Source organism: Astyanax mexicanus, chromosome 5 (genome assembly GCF_023375975.1).
Source record: "Astyanax mexicanus isolate ESR-SI-001 chromosome 5, AstMex3_surface, whole genome shotgun sequence".
Lineage (NCBI taxonomy): Eukaryota > Metazoa > Chordata > Actinopteri > Characiformes > Acestrorhamphidae > Astyanax > Astyanax mexicanus.
The window spans coordinates 55,255,568-55,275,655 of NC_064412.1; the positions used below are offsets into that span (position 1 = coordinate 55,255,568).

The following is a 20,088-nucleotide window of genomic DNA, read 5'->3' on the forward strand; positions in this document are numbered from 1 at the left end:
AGCAACAGCAGGTTTTGATATTATCTGAAGTTGCCCTTTACACAAATATTTGGCAAGCGAAAATACTCAGCTGAAAATGGCAGGGTTCAAAACAGTGTTCAATCTAATGAGTGAAAAGCCTGAATAAATTATACAGAGCGATGACTGACTAATTTATTCATTTTAGAATTTGTTAGGAAATTCAAGCATTGGTGGTGGCAGCTGCAATACTTTTGCAGTAGTCGGCCACCAGGGTTTAATCTCTAGATCAGAGTAAGTGTAGGAGAAGAGAGAGTGAGAGAAAGAGAGAGCGATGGAGAGAAAATCTGAGTACTCTCAGAGCAAATCCCACAGGGAGAGACTCTTCAGAGTTCAAGTCTGATTCTGTCTTTTTATCTTGACCATCTTTTAAACAAGAGCTGGTCCACCCAGCCAATCGGAAGTGTCAACATGTTAACATCCCTCTGACTGGTTCCCGCTTTCCTTTGGGTCATGATGTGAATGGAGGTGATAGAAAAAGGGCAGAGCACAGCTATAAACCCAGTTTAGAGTAGAGTAGGAGTTTATTGTCAATATCTTTCTTGTTGACTGCATAGACTGAAAAGTATGAAGCAGACACACTGGTGTCAGTAACTGTGACAGTACTAATAGTACTAGTGGCTTTACTATTTACTATATCTTTATAAGGGCATTTTTTCCCGGCCGTGTTCCAATTCACTAGCCAGGGCAGCGGTAGTGTATTGGACCACAATCCTGACGACATGGGTTGGATGCCGCGCGAGGAGCGGTGTGTTTATTTATTTATTTTTTCCTTTCTTCTTGGGTTTACCTGCTTTGAGATCAACTGTTCTGCAATTGGGTTCAACAACCCTCTGGGCTGGAGAGCTACTAGTCTGTAGCAGCACTCCATCCCATTACACTTTTTTCATTTTCCAAAACAGATTTTTATTTTGTAGTAGCTTGGAAAATATTTGGCCGCGGCCAAACTTAATTGCCGACCCCTGGTCTACATTATATTTTAAATATAAGATCAAACTCTTTTACGTTTTACATGACGTACAGCCTACAGTGTGTAACAGTATATACTTTTTCAAACAGATTAAAGCATAGAAATCCTGTTTCAATCATAAACATAATGAACAGAGTTTTATCAAGTCATGTTTATCAAATCAAAAGTCACATAACACACGTACATTCTTTCTGTTCCTGCAGGTGACCTATGATGGGTGAAATCCTAAATCCAGGAGCAGCTCTCACAAGGCTATTCTTATTCTCATTCATCAACATTCTATCTGTGGCCCCAGATATATAGCTGAGCATGACCAATCACCTGGAGCTGCTGACTGAACTGCAGCAGCTGGACAAGGCGCCCAGCCTGGAGCGTCTGCGTGCGGCTCAGAAACGCCGTGCCCAGCAGCTGAAACGATGGGCTGTGTACGAAAAAGAGCTGCAGAACAAGAAATGGAAAACTGACAAAAAGCGTGGGAATATAAAACAGAGGAATTCGCTTCACAGACGAGTGTCATTCGCTGCAAATGTGGCATTATTGGAGGCCTCAGCGAGAAATGACTTGGACGAAGGTAAGAAAGTTGTTCTTTTTATACACACTTCACCAGAATCTCCAGAAACTACTCAGTATTCACTATCTTGTAGTTGATAATATATTCCAAACATCTAAAATTATGTTTTTGTTGAGTTGCTTATTGTCACATATACATAAACGTTAATAATGTCAGGTTTTATGTTAGTCACAATACCTACAAATAGCCAATTAAATACTGGGCTCTCCTAAATGATCAATAATTAAGGGCTCTGAGTGGTCCAGCGGGCTAAGCCTGCCGGTTCGAATCCTGTTCATGTAGTTTGCCTTCAGCTGCCGGAGCCCTGAGAGAGCACAACTGGCCTTGCTCTCTCTGGGTGGGTAGATGGCGCTCTTTTCCCACATCACTTCTCATTTCTCTTCAGGTGTTAAATGTGTCTCACTTGACTTTTGCACGGGTAACCAAAACAAATGTTTGATCATTTCGTCAGCAAACAGCAGCGCTGGTCTGATTCAGTGAGCCACACATTCCTGCCTTTGCAGTTTAAACCTGAAATCGCGTAGGCAACACGTTGACACGACTCAGGAGTATCCCACAGAGATTCGGTCATAGGTTGCCAGGTCTGTGTAAAACACTCAAGGGGGGTTGCCAGTTGAATACAGAACTTTTAATGAGGGGATTGTGACATCATAGTTACCTCGTTTGCAGCTCAAAAACACAGTAGATTATAAGAAATTCAAATCCAAAAGAAATTGTAGACATATTTGCTTTTTATTAAAACATGGTCAAATTCATACAAATATCCCAATTCTGTTATTTTAGTCTCAAATTTTAGCCTTGAAAAGCCTAGAATCCCCTCAAAATAACAACATCTGGCAACATCTCTGGGGGAGGATAGTGTTAAATGCTGATTAAAAGCACCTAAAATTTGTGGCCTTGTTATCTAGATGTGATTTAAAGGCCAGGTGCATTTTCCTCCCACATGCAGCAGCATCACTAGACATGCTCCAGTCAGTGGCGCTTGTGCAGAGCTGCGGAGCTGACAGTGTTCCCTGCGGCTGTATTTGATCAGTTTTGGGACTGTGTGTTTTCCTCTTTCAGCAGCGGTGGGTGTGTGGAGATCAGCAGCCCGGAGCAGATCAGAGAGGCTGGCGTGGGGGTGGGGATGTGTTTATATAAACATGGTTTGGAGTGTGTTCATTTTTTTGTTGGAGTAGAGGCATACTGATAAAAACTGATAAAATTAGGGGGGTAAGATTGCTGGCATTTTTTCTTGTATTTTTAAACTCGGTGTGTTTTGTACTGTAGTGAACTGATTTCATTATAGAGATAGTGATTCTCGTAAACACCAGCCTTGAAAACAGCTCTTTGATAAACAGGAAGATCACATTTTATTATTTTATATAGTTTTCTTTACCAACAACAGGTTTCTGTCTACACAAACCTATCTAGGATAGCCTGTCTGGATGAACGATTGATTCCGGGATATTGTTTTATATAGAGCCACTTATTGTCTCATATACAGCTCTGGAAAAAAATAAGAGACCACTTAAAAATATTGGGTTTCTTTGATTTGACCAAATTGAAAACCTCTGGAATATAATCAAGAGAAAAAAATTGATGATCACAAGCCATCAAACCAAACTAAACTGTTTGGGTTTTTGCACCAGGAGTAAAGCAGCATAAAGTTATCCAAAAGCAGTGTGTAAGACTGGTGGAGGAGAACATGCCAAGATACATAAAAACTGTGATTAAAAACCAGTGTTCTTACACCAAATATTGATTTCTGAACTCTTAAAACTTTATTAATATGAGCTTGTTTGTTTTCTTTGCATTATTTGAGCTCTGAAAGCTCTACATCTTTTTTGTTATTTCAGCCATTTCTGTTTTTCTGCAAATAAACGACTCTAAATTAATGTCTGTAGTTTATAGTATAAAACAACAAATTCATTTTACTCAAACATATACCCATAAATATCAAAATCAGAGAAACTGATTTAGAAGCTGAAGTGGTCTCTTAATTTTTTCCAGAGCTGTATATTAAAGTTAACAGGCGTAACTTATTATAATGATCAGATTTAATGAAATCTCTCAAGGGTTTGTCTATCATCTTTAGCACCTCCTCCCTTTTTCATGCTTCTTTCACACTGTGAAGAACAGCAGAAAGCGGTTTAAAATCTGTTGCCAGTGAAACTCAAACCACTGCATTGTGTAAAAATCTTACAGCTCTGTGTACAAGAGGAAGCTTTCATCTCACAAAATCAGCAGCTATGCACTGCAGGCCTCCATCCCAGAATGTTAGAGGGCCAAATATGTAAGGATATTAAATTACATTATAGCAAAGCTACAGTTGTGGATAAACACACTGGCACAGCGTAGGGTGTTCCGTTCCTAGAAAAGGACAGTATGTCTGCTCTTCAACTCTGCTTCTAACAAGAAAGAGGAATCTTTGGGCAGTGAACTTTTCTAATGTTTAGACTAAAAACATTAGAGCACAAGAGGAGGCTTTTATATCATGAAATGGACCAGCATTAGGGTTTTTTACTGTGTAAAATCTGGCTGCTCTTCAGAGAATCATCTTATGTCGTAAAATTGAGTTAACAGTTTAAAAATGTCTGATCATTTTTTTAATAAAATGATGTACTTCCAATTTTTACAACACAGAACAAGATCAAATGTTTCAGTACTGCAGACATAATTTATTTAAGGTTTTAAACTTTATTAAAGACTTTTAATAAGGACCTTTAATAAGGACCTTTAAACATGCTCTAGCTGTAACTCCAGCATCAGAGTATTTACATATCAGTTTTTAAGAATTGAAGATTTATTGATACCATTTCTCTATCTGTTAAAACATTGCGATTAAATGTAGTGAATTGTAGAAATATCTTTAAAAAATGTGATATAATAATTTTACCATATCGCCCAGCTATACATAGAGTAATACCCTTGTATGCCAAAATCCCTGTTTTTGTTTAATTTATTTATTTATTTTTATTTTATATTTTAACACTGTATTTTTTTTTGCACTACAAGGTGCACTTTACATCCTTAAATTAGGCTGTAAGGAGCAGTAATGCCACTCTGGCAGTATTAGCATTAGCCAGTTCATAGGTGAGTATTATTGGCATGTAGTTTACACGTTTTTTGGTTTAAAACAAGCTATATGGAAAGAACCGCTAGCTAATATCACCCTGACTTACTGGAACACTCCACAGTGTAGGATTACACAGTGTAGCGCTGTCGAGCGGCAATAGCCGCTAATGCTAATGCTAATGCTGCTGCACATAGCCTTTGTGTAAATCTAGAAATCTAAACTTACTGTAAGTAAACGGAAGTAATTTATTCATCCAAATAAACAGTTTTCAGGAGAGAAATCTGTGTAGATTAACATTCAGCGCTCGTTTAACTTCAAAAGAAAATGTTTTAATAAGAATTACAGTTTTGCTTAGTTAACCCCTGTTCGTTACTCGTGTCACATAATATATAATATATAATATATAATACGCCTTATAATCCAGTGCGCATTAACCCTAGTGCAAAAAACACAGTGTTTTTATATTATTTTTATTAATTTTCTGTATGGGAGACACTTTCATGCCATACACACATAAAATGTGATGTCCACAGCATGGCCTCCACAAACTGTCAATAGTGTTTGACCTCTTTATTTCCCTCCACCAGTCACTTCCTTATGATAAGGCAGAGTGATAGGGTGTTGTTTTTATCCTGTTTCTGTTTGTTGTTTTATCTTTTATCTTTCTGGAAGCATCTTTGGTCCCTTCCCTGCACTGGCATGTAGCAGCTCCACCCAGGAAGATTTTATCAGAGCGGTTTAATGTGATCATTTTTCCTGTCTGCATGCTCTCCCTCTCTCTCTCTCTCTCTCTCTCTCTCTATGCGCGTATCTATGTGTGTGTGAGTGTGTAAGTGACTGTCAACAGAAAAAAAAACCTGAAAATTTTGGTTGCATGCATAAATTCAAGTTTATTTACACTGAGATTTTTTATAACAGACATTGGCAGAAAGCAGCTTATCAGAGATCTTGGTTTGAGCCCCGGTTGGCTCGACCTAACGGCGACAGTGGCAGGGAAAAATAACTAATGGAAACACAGTAATGAGTGCTGAATAAAGAAATGGAAGTGAGCCCAGTACTACACAGAAATGTTTAGTAAGATTTAACCACTGAAAACACTGTTGTAATTGTTTTAGTTTTTGCTTTTTTTTAAGTAAGAGTCTCTGCAAGGATCAGTGAAAGAGTGAAACTTGACAAAAATGGACCAGACCTGTATGTTTTTTTTTTTTTTACTTGAAGCTGTGTCTTTGTCCTGAACAACAACTGGAGAATAATTTTAAAGCTGGAGGTCATGACTGCAAGGTTAAATAAATCCCAGCCCAAGACAATAGAAGCTTGTCCTGAAATAGCATCTCCCACCGAAGATTAGAGCACTGAAATCTGTATGATCATTGGCCGCATGTATGCTTTGCTTGTATGCTTGCATTGTTTCTTTTGCCTGTGTTCTGCTCACAGTGGAGAGGGAGAGGCGGAGTCTGGAGCTATAGACACGCCCCCTACACAAGTTACACAGATATAGCACCAGTCAAAATGTGGACACACCTTCTCATTCAGTGTTTTTTGTTCTTTATTACTTTAACCAAGATTTATTGGGATGCACTAGCTATTAGATATATTGTTTTAAAATCTATTATTTAATAGGCTTGCAATTTATATTAAAAACTCTACGTTCTGTCTTTTTACGTTTAATATTTTGCCTGATTCTCTGTCCTGTGATCACATTTCTGTAAAGCTGCTTTGAGACAACATCTGTTGTAAAAATGCTATACAAATAAATGTATACATTTATACATTTTTAAATTTTAGAATAATGTTAAACATTTGAAATAATAAGTACGATGATGTTTCCCAGGTGTGGTTTGTGTGTGTGTGTTTCAGTGTGTGTACATGGCATGCTTTACTGTACAGACACAGCAGATATGTTTCTGTCTAGTGTGCACAAAATACTGTATTTTATATAATCAGCTAAAAAGAATTGTAGAAATGTTGCTGTAGTGCTCTGTGATTTGAGCATGGGCCAGCATTTTTGGAGACCTTCACTCAGAACCTAGTGGTTGTGAGAACAAAAGTGAGCATAATGTGATATTTTATTAAATAGTGGGGGGGGGGGGATCTATTATTCTCAGCACTGTCATGACAATATGTGCATGTGCACTGTCACTGAAATCAACCCTACATTTCACGGTACAAGTTGCTTGATACAAAAGAAAAAAAATCCCCACTGTTCTCATTTTCCATGACCGTTGCTACTGTACCAAATTTAGACCGAACAATGAGGTGTGAACCGAAACCATGACTTTTGTGTAGCATAACACCCTAACTTTAAAGCAATCTGACTGATTGTAGGAGGTTGGTATTTTAGTCATTGTTAGTGCACCATTCAGAATAATTAGCAATGGAACAAACGCAAACTTTAAAATAAAATTAAAACTATTTATTTCTATTGGCAATCAGTTCATGAGACCCTGGTGGCTTCATGTACACATATCTACATTGTGTGCTTGTTTAGTCATACTTAAATCCAATTGCTTTGTGGGACTGAATATGCAATTATTACGGGTGATTTTTCTCCCATTTGTCTTACCTATTCAGCTGCATTTCCACAAGTGATGCCACAATACAATCACATGTCTCCTTCGATACATGTAAATTCAGCCACTGCCTCTTTTCAAACTGCTGCTGATGCAGCATTGCCGAGTAGCATCACCGTGCTAACGCTCGGAGGAAAGCGCAGCCACTAGGTTCACTAGGTTCAGCTCACAGATGCAGCCTTGTGCTGATCAACATCACCCTAGGAGTGATGATGGGAAAGACCGCCATCTACGTCCCTAGAGGGCTCTGGCAGCTGATGGCAAGCTGCATGACCTGGATTCGAACCAGCAATCTTCCCATAGTTATTAGCCCATTTGACCACTGTGGTAACATGAGGCTTAAATGCATCTTGGACCATCTAAATTAACTACAGTCTAAATGTAACTACAGTTGCTACACAATCTATTCAGACTGTTGCCTTTATGAAATGTTAAAAATGACACTCCAGTGATTCAAATGCATTGACTGTCTCTCACTATCTCTCATTTTCTCTCTCTCTCTCTCTCTCTCTCTCTCTCTCTCTGTTTTATAGTGAAGTATCTTCTAAAGAACAGTGTTAATCCTGATCTCTGTAATGAGGATGGTCTCACTGCTATGCACCAGGTAAGAGCTGTGAATCATAATAATCTATAGTGACTTTGTTTTATGTGAACATTAGATTTGCATTAAGCTATTGTTAAGTTGATTACAGTTAGACCTGTGCCTGTCTTATTCAGATAACTGTGTGCAAAATAATTTAAAAATATTGTTAAATCAGATGTTGAGTTTAAGGCCTTTTTTGTTTCTTTTACTGTATTTGGTAGCAATGAAGTTTCTCAGTGTAGTGCTATCGGGCAGGATTCACTAGCGCTAGCGCAGTGGCTAGCGGTTACCTGCTAATGCTGCTGCACCCAGCCTTAGTGGACATCTGGATCTTTAAGCTTACTGTAAATAAACGGAAGTAAACTCATATATATACAGCATACATCTGAAAGATTGCCCCTCTTTCCCAGTGTTGTATAGATAACTATGAGGACATGGTTCAGCTGTTGTTGAATCGAGGTGCAAGCGTTAATGCTCAGGATAATGAACTATGGACACCGCTTCATGCTGCAGCTACCTGTGGACATACCGGCCTGGTCAAGATTCTTATTCAGCAGTAAGTGTGTCTGAATGTCAATACATGTTTCCATTTCTTTTCCGTTTCTTTCTTTTCCACTTTTTACTTTTAGGGTCTGTAATAAAATCAGTTTTTTGTTTTGTATGTGTATAATGTCACAAACTCTAAACTAGTGCTTGGCAATATGACTTCAAATCAAGATCACAATTACTTTTCCAAGATATGGTTATAATTGATTTTGATTAACTGTGAACTGATGTTTTGTTTTTGGTCGACTACTGATGTAGTCAATGATAACTATTTCTAATAATTAAATTAAAAGGATTTCTTTTCTATACCATGCAGGCTTTAGCCTACCTATCAGTTTTAAACATGCTGTTTGGTGCTGGTTTGTGATACACCTGCTGGTACAATAAAGCGTCTGCATGAGTAGACATATGTCTGGAGGAAGGATGACTCCTGTTCTACATTCACAGACATTACATTAAGTTTTCATGCTTTACTGTGAAATGGCTTCACCCTGCACACATCTAAAATATTTCATTACCTTCTGGGCACGCTCCTCACTGCTGGAGCCTGTGAATAATGTACGCTAATGGCACCTAGAAGACCCCAGAGGATGTTCTGCTGGAAGACTCCAGAGAGTGAAAGGACTCAGAATTAGATTTGTCAATAAAATCACAATATTTCGGGATATTTTTGCAATATCGATATTGGCAACTTGGCGATTCCTGGGTTTTTCAAAAATGTACTTCTAATAAATAGTGAATAGACAAACAGATGCAAAATAAACTGCTTTCAAGAATATTGCAATATCACGTTATGTAGTTTTTTTTTATTGCGTCACAATTGTTGGCGATATTTTCCCTTACAATACAATATGGCACACCCCTCGTTTCATGCTATAATAACAACCTTGTTTTTGATTAACTGTTATTTTCTCTGCAGTGGTGCTGACCTGTTAGCAGTCAATTCTGATGGTAATATGCCGTATGATCTTTGTGAAGATGATCCCACACTCGACATTATTGAGACCGCCATGGCCAACCGAGGTAAGATTTTAACTTTTTAGCTTCAACTTTTAGCAGCCTACATTTTCAGAAGCACACCAGCAATGAAGGTTTTGGAGTTGCCTAGTCAAGTCTGATTACCAGTTATCAACAACGCTTGAGTGCAGTTGTTGCTGAAAAGGGTGGCACAACCAAGTTACCAACGTTACCCTTAAACATCCTTCAGGAACTGGAGTATTTTCTATATGGCTCACAGCTTTAAAAGAAAGTTAAACAGAAAGTGTCTACAAGTTACTAGTCTGTCCAATATTTTTGGATTGCTGATGTGCAAGGTTCAGAATGTAGGGGACAAATAACGACACCTGGGGTCTTAAATTGGGACCCAAGAGTCTGTTTGCGCAGGTTGAACTATAGCATGTGCAGGAAAATTTGGTTAATGTCTAAAAATTATGGGTAAAAATTCCTGTAATTTTTGTTACCCTGCAGAAAGTGTGTGGGGAGTCTGTAGGTTCAGTGTGACCCAACAGGGGGAGTTAGAGGAACAAAGGACTCAACCTGAGACAGTTTTAAACTGAAACTGAAAAATATTTTAGTCTTTACAAAGCATTATTCAGTTAAAACCAATCTATTAATTATTTTAATAAAATCTGTTTTATGTTATGTTTTATAAATTACAGGTATTACACAGGAGATGATCAATGAGACACGAGCGGCAGTGGAGAGCAGAATGCTGGGAGATATTCGGAATATTCTTCATAATGGAGAGGACGTCAATCAGCATGACTCACAGGGAGCTACTCTGGTAAACACATTAGCACTATGAATCAGTACATTGTTAACATTTTGTAAATGTTCTGCCATAATAGGGACATGTCTCTAATAACTACATTAAGGTCACTATTGTTATTTGTTTTCTCTTAGCAAGATGTGCAAAATTTGATCAAATTATTAAATACTATTCCCTATAATAGCCTAGATAATGTTCTTCTGCTCCAAAGTAAAACCAATGTAAAAAAATGTTTGTTATTAGATACAGTATAATTTCAATATGAGCAGGTTGTTCAAATGTGAGGTCATTATCAGAATAGTGGGCTTTTTGACACTTAAAATTACTTACATATTTTCTTAATTACTTTTTATTTTCGTGTTTTTTAGGTATTTTTCTATTATTTCTTGTCAGGCATGGGTCTATATTTTATGAGCTGCAGAACAGGGTGGAGAATTTAATAGAAACTTGTAATTTGATTGAAACATGGTTGATCTAGAATTGCAGATATTGTAAATTGGTCATGGTGATCTTGTTCTGTTTAAAAGATATATTTTTTGATTTTCTACAATTATTTTAATTATCTTGATATTTTGCTATGACAGGGTGGACAGCTTAAGGTAATATGGAGAGTGTATGAGAAATATTAAAGTGAAATAAATGTATTAATTGCTCAACAAATGCCTAAATGATAAAACATTAATAATAAAACAATATTAGCAATATAATGTAAGTACATTTTAGTAATTTCTCATCTATATTTTAGTACACATAAATATTGATTTAGAGAAAAAGTCCTAAAAGATGTTCGTTTATTTTATTTATTTAGAATAGATAAGATTTTTTTGTTCCTCTATTCTGACAGGATACATAATTGTAATTTTTGTTCCTCTATTCTGACAGGATACATAATTGAAAGACTCACTAAATGCTCACACTATGGCCTATGGCTAGTAGACAAATGTATTATAAGATACCAGAATAATGTTTTGCTAAACTGGGAAAAGGAGCTTTCAATTTCAAGGAAGAAAATGGCAGTAGCAATTAGGGGTGGGAATCTTTTACTATCTCACGATTCGATTCGATTCCGATTTTGGGGGCCACGATTCGATTCAAAATCGATTTTTGATTCAAAACGATTTGAATTATACAAATTTCTGCTTCTGGCTTATGAATCTTATTGAAAAAAAGCCTCCATAATATACACTGGTCCTGGAGCAGGTAATGTGTTACAAAAACAATAAAATGTGCAAGAATGTGGGTCCTCAGTGACAGAGGAATTACTGGGATATCACAATGACGTTTGTCAATGAACAATAAATAAATAATAAATAACACTGCTTTATTACCAGGCTACTAGCAGTGGTGTGTAGGTGACGCTGCTGGGCTGATGTGATGATAGCAGTGGAGCGCTAAAGTTCAGGAGCAGCTGCTGATTAACTAGTTAATTTTAGGCCGTTGTATTTCTTCAGAAAGGGGGCAGGAGGTGGAGAAATTAATTCATATTGTCCATTACTTAATTCCTCTGTGATGGGGAGCTGAAATTAGCTCTGATTAGCTTATTTTATTTTTCTGTTCCGCCTTAAATGCTGCAGCCCGCTGCCACCTGTTGCATTATTTAAGGTGGAACTGGAAAGTTAGCTAGTTAGCTAGCTAACAGTTACTGAAACGAACTACTAGCGATCTTTTTTATGCTTGTTATGAAGCATTCTGCCATAAAACATTAAAACTACACGTTAATCTAAGGTAATATAGTGCTTGTTCTGCCATCTTACCGGTAATTCTCATACACCTACGCTCTGTGTGGGTCTGGAAGATCTCTGTTTGAACAAGCCCTATCCTTTACCCGCCTTAGGGGTGACGGTACGTTTACACACTACGGCGGCGCAGCCAATCGCTTTCTCCGCCTCCCACTTGCCGCTTTGGGCAGTGGGAGGCGGAGCGAAAAACGCTTCGGTAGGGGTAGGGCCAAGGGAAGAAATGGGATTGGACCTTAGAATCGATTTTGGGACATTTTAAATCGATTCTGAATCGTAGTAAATGAGAATCAAGATTCTTATGTGAATCGATTTTTTGGCACACCTCTAGTAGCAATCTAGACTGGGTTCCAGTAGCCTTAGATCTAATGGCCAATAGCCTTAGACTTAATATTGTATGATTATTCAACTTAGTGATTTTGTCTTTTTTTTTAATATTTGCAAATTATTATGTAATTCTGATTCAATTATCAGTTAAAAAAGAGATATTTTAGTAGCAGAATCAGCAGTAGCAGATTCTCTTTTGGTTGCTTTTTCGGTAAAGATGGTTTTATTGATTTTTCTTGTTCTTTATTTTGGTTTTAGCTCCACATCACTGCAGCTAATGGTTATATGCAAGCAGCAGAGCTGTTACTGGAGGGCGGAGCAAAGATGGATCTGAGAGATTCTGATGGATGGCAACCATTACATGCAGCAGCCTGCTGGGGACAGGTACCCACGAGCACAAACACACACCCACAAGCCCCTACAGACAATGACTGGACTTTTTTATTTTTATTAAAAATGGCTTATTGTTTCTCTCGCTTCAGCACACCCACACATTATTCTTCCTTCTTCTTTCTCTCTTTTCCTCTTCTTCTGTAGAGGACTATAGCCGAGCTGTTGGTGTCTCATGGTGCCAGTCTGAATGCCAAGACGTCCTTGGAGGAAACACCGATAGGTATCAAGAGAATAAAAAAAAAATACACAAAAATACACCCTGTACAGCAGGGGTCTGCAAATAAGTTTGGCCGTGGACCAGATATTTTCCAAGCCTTTACGTGGCGAACCACAAAAAAAAATACTGTTTTGGAAAATTAAGTATAATGGAGCTACAGTCTAGTAGCTCTCCAGCCCAGAGGGTTGTTGAACCCAATTGCAGAACAGTTGAATTCAAAGCCGGTAAACCCAAGAAAATAGGAAAAAATAAATAAATAGACAGGGGGGCATGTAAACAAAAGCTCTCCAGAGAAGCATTTTATTTTATTTATTTTTTCATTATCATTAATTATAGTTAAAACAACCTCACAGGCCAGCTGTTTCATGCTTACGGGCCACATCTAACCCGCAGACCTCCTATTGCCGACCCCTGCTGTACAGTTTTTTGATGACTTATGATTTTCAAATCGTACAGATGTCTGGTTAGTGAGGCATTCTTAGTAATCTCATTAAAATACTCTCATCGATTAAAGATTTACACCTTGAAATTTATTAGAGTTGAAATCTAATGAAATTTTAAATTTGTCAGTATGATGATATGTCATATGAAATATGAAAGTGATTACAATATTAGAGGTAAGTGAACAATTGTGTACAGTTAAAAGGCGGTCGCCAAAGCTGGCATCCCAGACAGACCTGTAAAAATGATGGATTGGTGCTAAATCTGGCAACCAGTCAGGATAAGGAAGTGTCGCTATCTTAAAAAAGCATTTCTAGCAAACCTTTGCTGTGGACAAACATTATCCAGTTAAAAAATGCCAGTAAGAAGCCCTGCTAAAGTCTGTCTGTCTGTCAACTGAGCAAAATATCTTCTGAGTTCACTGTAGAGGCATATCTAACAGTCAACAGTCTCTCACCAAGACCGTCATTTTATAGGGCAGTGAGAAAAGTACCTTTACACCCTCTTGTGGCAAGACTCTGTGTCTGATCAGATCACACTCCAGATACTCACACACTCCTTCTATATACCTACCTGAGATTTTTTTCAGCATTCAGGATGCACTAATTTTTTGTCAGTAAGTGCATGTCATAAAAGGAATATTCAGCTGAATCAGAGCCATTTCTGTCCCCAGGAAATGACATGTTTAAATGTGCACAGAAAATAACTTTAAAATAAATTTTATTATTAAGCAGTGTCTTGTACATTGACCTAATTGCAAATGAGTATTGTCCCCTGGTTTATTGATTTATAATGTGAATATTAGTTAGTGTAAAACACTTTTTCCAATTCTTTTTGTGGCTCACCATTTATCCGTTTGTTTAATCTATTGCATGATTTAAAAATTGAACAATTTCAGAATTGGATATTCTTAATTAGAAAAATACAATGTGCATGCATGTATATAACGATTTTTTGTCATAAATATCAATTATTTGAACATGCAGTCAACCATTTCTTTAAAACCCTATTTTTTTATTGAGAGAAAATCAAAGGAATTAATGGATTTGCTTTCAAACATGCTTGTGTGTTGGTAACAGGACTGAGAAAAATGTAACCATCTTTAGATTAGAAACCGTATATAAAATTGAGCAAAGCTACCTGAGTTTGACCAGTACATGTTTTGAATAGTTAAATATATGTGTAATTAGATTTAATTTGGAAGTGTTACAACAAGCAAATAGTACTCATTCCAATAAATAGTCCATAAACATTCATCTTTTAATTATAGAACCACAATAAATAAGATATCAAGCACAAATACTATAACCAAAACACTGATTACTCATTTCTGTATGTTTATTGAATTATCAGATCTTTGTGAAGATGAAGAATTCAGGAATCATCTTCTGGACCTGAAGCACAAGCATGAAATTATTTTGAAGTCGCAGCTGAAGCACAAAACCTCGTTGTGCCGCCGAACGAGCAGCACAGGAAGTCGAGGGTACGCACTGAAATCTATTCAATATTCACACAAATCTACTCACACTTATTGGTTCTGCAGGGAAAGAGAAATTGTATGTTTTAAGGTTATAATATACTCAACCTATGGTTATTATTAAATGTAGTTACCTGTTACCTGTGTATGTGTAAGTATTAGCATACAGCTCTGGAAAAAATAAGAGACCACTTCAGTTTCTGAATTAGTTTCTCTGATTTTGCTATTTATAGGTTTATGTTTGAGTAAAATGAACATTGTAGTTTTATTCTATAAACTACAGACAACATTTCTCCCAAATTCCAAATAAAAATATTGAAATTTAGAGCATTTATTTGCAAAAGAAAAAAGAGAAACGATACTAGCAGACCTTAAATAATGCAAAAAAAATATATATATATATTTATCCCTGGTTCTTAATCACAGTTTTCATGCATCTTGGCATCATGTTCTCCTCCACCAGTCTTACACACTGCTTTTGGATAACTTTATGCTGCTTTACTCCTGGTGCAAAAATTCAAGCAGTTCAGTTTGGTGGTTTGATGGTTTGTGATCATCCATCTTCCTCTTGATTATATTCCAGAGGTTTTCATCTTGGTAAAATTAAAGAAACTCATGATTTTTAAGTGGTCTCCTATTTTTTTCCAGAGCTGTAATTTAGAATGAAATGAATAGAACTTACTCTGTCGTGTCTGTGTTCCAAATAAATTCAACACAAAGAAGGAATAGAGGAACTGATGGGTGCAGGCACACATCTTAAACCCAGGTACCTATATACACTGATCAGCTATAACAATAACACAGTTCTATATAATTTATTTATGTAGTTCTATGATTACTATAATCTGTTTTTCTGCATACTTTTACTGTTAGCCCCCCTTCACCATGTTCTTCAGTGGTGAGGACCCCACAGGACCACCGTAGTGCAGGTATTATTAATGGTGGTGGATCGTTCTCAGTACTGCAGTGGCACTGACATGGTGGTGGTGTGTTAATGGTGATAGTTGGTGAAGGTTTTCTATTTAGTAGCAGCTTGTGTGATTCTCTTTATTCAAAAATGGCTGCCAAATCCTCCACACTTTGCTTACGCCCACTGGTTCTTTGGCCTGCATTAGCGGGATTGCGACCTTTGGTGTTTAAACAATGCAACTGCATAACATTTCACAAACAGAACACGTATCATATGTCCTTATTATTTAGGGATTTATGGATGGGAGGTGCAGGCATGGCCTCTCTACTTGTGTGTTTAATATTTATTTGTTTATTTGTTATCTGTCTGTCTGTCTGTGTGTTTGTGTATGTGTGTGTGTGTCTATGCAAATGATTAGGAAAGTGGTGAGGAGGGCTAGTTTATCAGACAGACACAACCTGTGTCGGAAAGAATATGAGACAGAGGCTATTGTGTGGCGAGGAGGAAGAGAGGAAGAGGAAGAACGGGAAAAGGAGTCAGATCAGGAAAATAACAACCCAGTGAGTATTACTTTATATACTTTAATTTATTTGTGATTATGATAGTGTTGTAAATACTTTATGAACAGTCTAAATTGACATAACTTGTTTTCTGTGCCTACGATAAAATGGTACATTGATTTAAGTGACATATAAGGCCACCTTTACACTATACAATTTTACATATAATTTTCCAGTCCAGTCATGCAGCTTGCCATCAGCTGCCGGAACCCTGAGAGAGCACAAAATTGGTCTTGCTCTCTCTGGGTGGGTACAGTAGATGGCGCTCTTTCCCCTCTTTCATCACTCCTAGGGTGATGTGGATCAGCACAAGGCTGCGTCTGTGAGCTGATGTATCAGAACCGAGTTGCTGCGCTTTCCTCCGAGCGTTAGCGATGTGATGCTACTCAGCAATGCTGCAGCATCAGCAGCAGTTCGAAAAGAGGTGGTGGCTGACAACTTCACATGTGTCAGAGGAGGCATTCACTCTCCTAGGCCTTGTAAACTGGAGAACAAATGGGTTAAAAATTAGAAATAAAAACAATATTGCCTTTTTACTGTATATTAAAGTGGGTTACATTTTATATATTTCCAAATACAAATGACTATTTGTGTTTTCTACATATTTGTTTTGCACATTTGTTCACCCAGGTGAAGTCTCGAAAGAGTCACGGAGCACCTCAAAGCTTAAAAGAAGATGGCAAGCAACAGAATGACTTAGTCTGCACCACAGCCACTACTACACCCCCACCCACCTCTGATAAGGACTGTTCCACTCCAGGGACTTGTATCCCCACCTTTCCCATTTCCTCTGAAGACATCTGGATCAAGGAGCGTCCTCAGACTCTCTCTGAACTCAAAAAGCAGCGAGCAGCTGCAGCCAAACTGCACAGACTTCCCATTCTCAACGGTCAGGTCAGCAACGGCTCCACGGCAGCACCAGTGACTAAAGACGGCTTGGAGGATCCCAGTAAGCCGTTTGCTTCCTCTAATGGGAACACAGTGTTTTTCACTCCTGCAAGCGGAGAGCCTCCTCTCCTTAAATTCAAGCAGCCAATTGAGGAGGAGGACATTAAAAGTCACGGATGCTGCTGCATCTCATAAGTCCAGTGTGGGCCTTGTTACAGGAACTTTGAGGGAAAACTGGTTGGGCTTGAATGTGGAAGAAGAGTAAAAAATGCTAGCAATAAGTACGCTCCAAAATTATTCCACTTTAAACGTCATCTTTTTATTAAGTACACTTACTTTGCACCTTTCCTTTACTGGCCATTTTATCAGGAACACCACGTATACAGGTGCACTTTCCAAATATGCAGTGACTGACTGTAGCATGTTGCTATGCACAAATATCAGCAACAAACAGATACTTGAACACTTACAAACTTTGTTGCCACATTTTTGTAAGTTTAGAGGCCATGCAAAATTAGTGCTTATTATCTTCTGCATGTCTAATAATGGTTACTTTATGACCACAGGATCACTTTTGGCTGAATATTGTTCACGATCTATCTACCTGCAACCCAGCTGTAGCATTTAAGAGGCAAATTCATGCCATAAATCTTCTATGCTCCCTAAATATGACTAAACATACAGCTCTGGAAAAAAAAATAAGAGACCATGTAAAAAAAGAGTTTCTTTGATTTTACCAATTTGAAAATCTCTGAAATATAATCAAGAGGAAGATGGATGATCACAAGCCATCAAACCAAGCTGAACTGCTTGAGTAAAGTTATCCAAAAGCAGTGTGTAAGACTGGTGGAGGAGAACATGATGCCAAGATGCATGAAAACTGTGATTAAAAACCAGGGTTATTCCACCAAATATTGATTTCTGAACTCTTAAAACTTTATGAATATGAACTTTTTTTCTTTGCATTGTTTGAGCTCTGAAAGCTCAAAAAAAAATAAATATTTTTGTTATTCATTAAATAAATGCGTCTAAATGACCATATTTTTATTTGGAATTTGGAAGAAATGTCTGTAGTTTGTAGAATAAAATAACAATGTTCATTTTTTCTCAAACATAAACCTATAAATAGAAAATCAGAGAAACTGATTCAGAAACTGACGTGGTCTCTTCATGTTTTCCAGAGCTGTAGGTTAGCAGCAGCAACTGGCAGAACAGGCATTTGTGTATAATCTAAACATCAGCAGGGGTCAGGAGTATTAATGAAACTGTGCAGAACGGTAAATTAAGCACACCGAAACAAAACACAAAATACTGAACAGGATGCAGGTGCTAACATGACCAGCCATGTCGCTCGCTCAGTGTGCACCAATTTCTATGAGTGCTGACACTGTGCATGTACCTTTTCTAAATCATATAGCATCCTATAACATATATTTTCCTTGTTTATATTATGTCTCTCTTAGTGATGTTGTGATATTTATTGTCTTGTTCACCTTCTGCACAATCCCCAACTCTACCGTCCTCCTCAGATCAGCTGACCCTCTCTCTACCCACTCCTGAAATTTAGAGTATTAATAAAACACCATCTGCATTTACTCTCACTTTTTACTATAACTGTAATTTTAAAATATTATTTTTGCAGGCTTTAGACTAAAATGGACAAATGGACTCTTATCCTAAAGATTGTAAAGATTTGTTCTTGTAATTTGTGACTAATCCTCACAGCAATGCTCCATAATCTCCAAAAGCAGGATAAACTCTTTTAACACAGTGTTTGTGTGTGCATGCATGCTTATGCGTGTGTATTTTAGAGCATTGCAGTGAGGATTTGCTACAAAATACAAGTCAGAACATACATATGCGTATATGACCTGTGTCTACACTTAATATATAATATTGTCTAGCCTGAACACCCATGACATGAGATGCAACATAATTTAAGTGATCTTAAAGTCTTTTGCAACTTAAAATGAATGAATAATAGGGGATTTTGTTGAGGATTCCTTATTAACTTGACTTTGTTTTGAAATTTTAATTTAAGTTATTTAAAATCTTTTTGGCTATTTTTAAAGACATTGCCTTTTTAAAATCACTTTCCACTTTTACATTGGTCTCTACACTAGCTTCTACCTAAATAGCCACAACAAAAATGAATTTAAAGAAATATTAAAGAAATTATTACAGCCAGCATATAAACAATTGTATTCCGTAACACACTGCATAGGCAGCAGTACAAGTACAGACTAGACTATACTAACAATGGCTATACTGAGCCATTGACAATTTGACAAAAAAATAGTTTTTTTTTTGCGCATTAAAAATTTGTTTTTATCGCCACTAGCCTGACATAACTACAGATAATACAGTACTAAACAGGTGTGTGATTTTAATGCTTACTTTAACACAAGATCCTGTGTGCAAGGTAGAAGGAAAGGATGGAATCACAGACATTCCCACTGGCCTTAAATACATTCTCTCTCATGAGCCGTCGTTAGTCATTTTCCTATTTCCTTTTTCTATTTTTGTGAACTATTCTTTATGTTGGCGAGATGCTCAGCCGTCTAGTTAGGCGTATCCTAGAAAAGCTGACAGCAGCTCTCATAATCCATGTCATATCAAAAATATGACAGTTCAATATGGGACACTCCCTTAGTTTCCAATTATGGAATGAATTAGCATTTTGCTGAAGAACTGGCAACCTTTTATAGAAGCTGTATTAGTTCTGTACCTTACAAAATGACCCTGTCTGCTCTACTAGAACTTTTATTGACAACATGGCTTAAATTACTTACCCATAGTCTGGATTGTATACTGACATGCCAGAAGTCATGGCATAGCCGTATGTGAATTGAGCATGTAAAAGTGTGAAGTGTTTCCTCAGTTAATGACTTGGGCTGATAGTGGGTGTGTTTAACATTCCTCGATCCACAGGATCCACAGTGTTACGTGTGCACCAGGAATATACAATAGAAGACTAATATTACCACCCACAGTAGACAGTGCAGTGGATGGTAATGATCGTGACTGTTGGCATCTGGCTAGAACTGTCTAAATG

The 20,088-nt window shown here is 37.4% G+C and overlaps 1 protein-coding gene across 2 annotated transcripts in view; it reads left to right on the plus strand.

Annotated features, from left to right (window-relative positions):
- Positions 1 to 20,041, plus strand: part of ppp1r16b (protein phosphatase 1, regulatory subunit 16B) — a 30,649-nt gene extending 10,608 nt beyond the window's left edge. For both annotated transcript variants that reach the window (XM_007244170.4, XM_007244171.4), the window contains exons 2-11: positions 1,192 to 1,559; positions 7,721 to 7,791; positions 8,181 to 8,326; positions 9,236 to 9,339; positions 9,975 to 10,099; positions 12,406 to 12,531; positions 12,685 to 12,760; positions 14,552 to 14,681; positions 16,004 to 16,145; positions 16,776 to 20,041. In XM_007244170.4, the coding sequence (XP_007244232.2) occupies positions 1,298 to 1,559; positions 7,721 to 7,791; positions 8,181 to 8,326; positions 9,236 to 9,339; positions 9,975 to 10,099; positions 12,406 to 12,531; positions 12,685 to 12,760; positions 14,552 to 14,681; positions 16,004 to 16,145; positions 16,776 to 17,228 (1,635 nt within the window). In that variant the 5' untranslated portion in view covers positions 1,192 to 1,297 and the 3' untranslated portion in view covers positions 17,229 to 20,041. The remainder of the gene's footprint in view (positions 1 to 1,191; positions 1,560 to 7,720; positions 7,792 to 8,180; positions 8,327 to 9,235; positions 9,340 to 9,974; positions 10,100 to 12,405; positions 12,532 to 12,684; positions 12,761 to 14,551; positions 14,682 to 16,003; positions 16,146 to 16,775) is intronic.
- Positions 20,042 to 20,088: the final 47 nt, after the last annotated feature.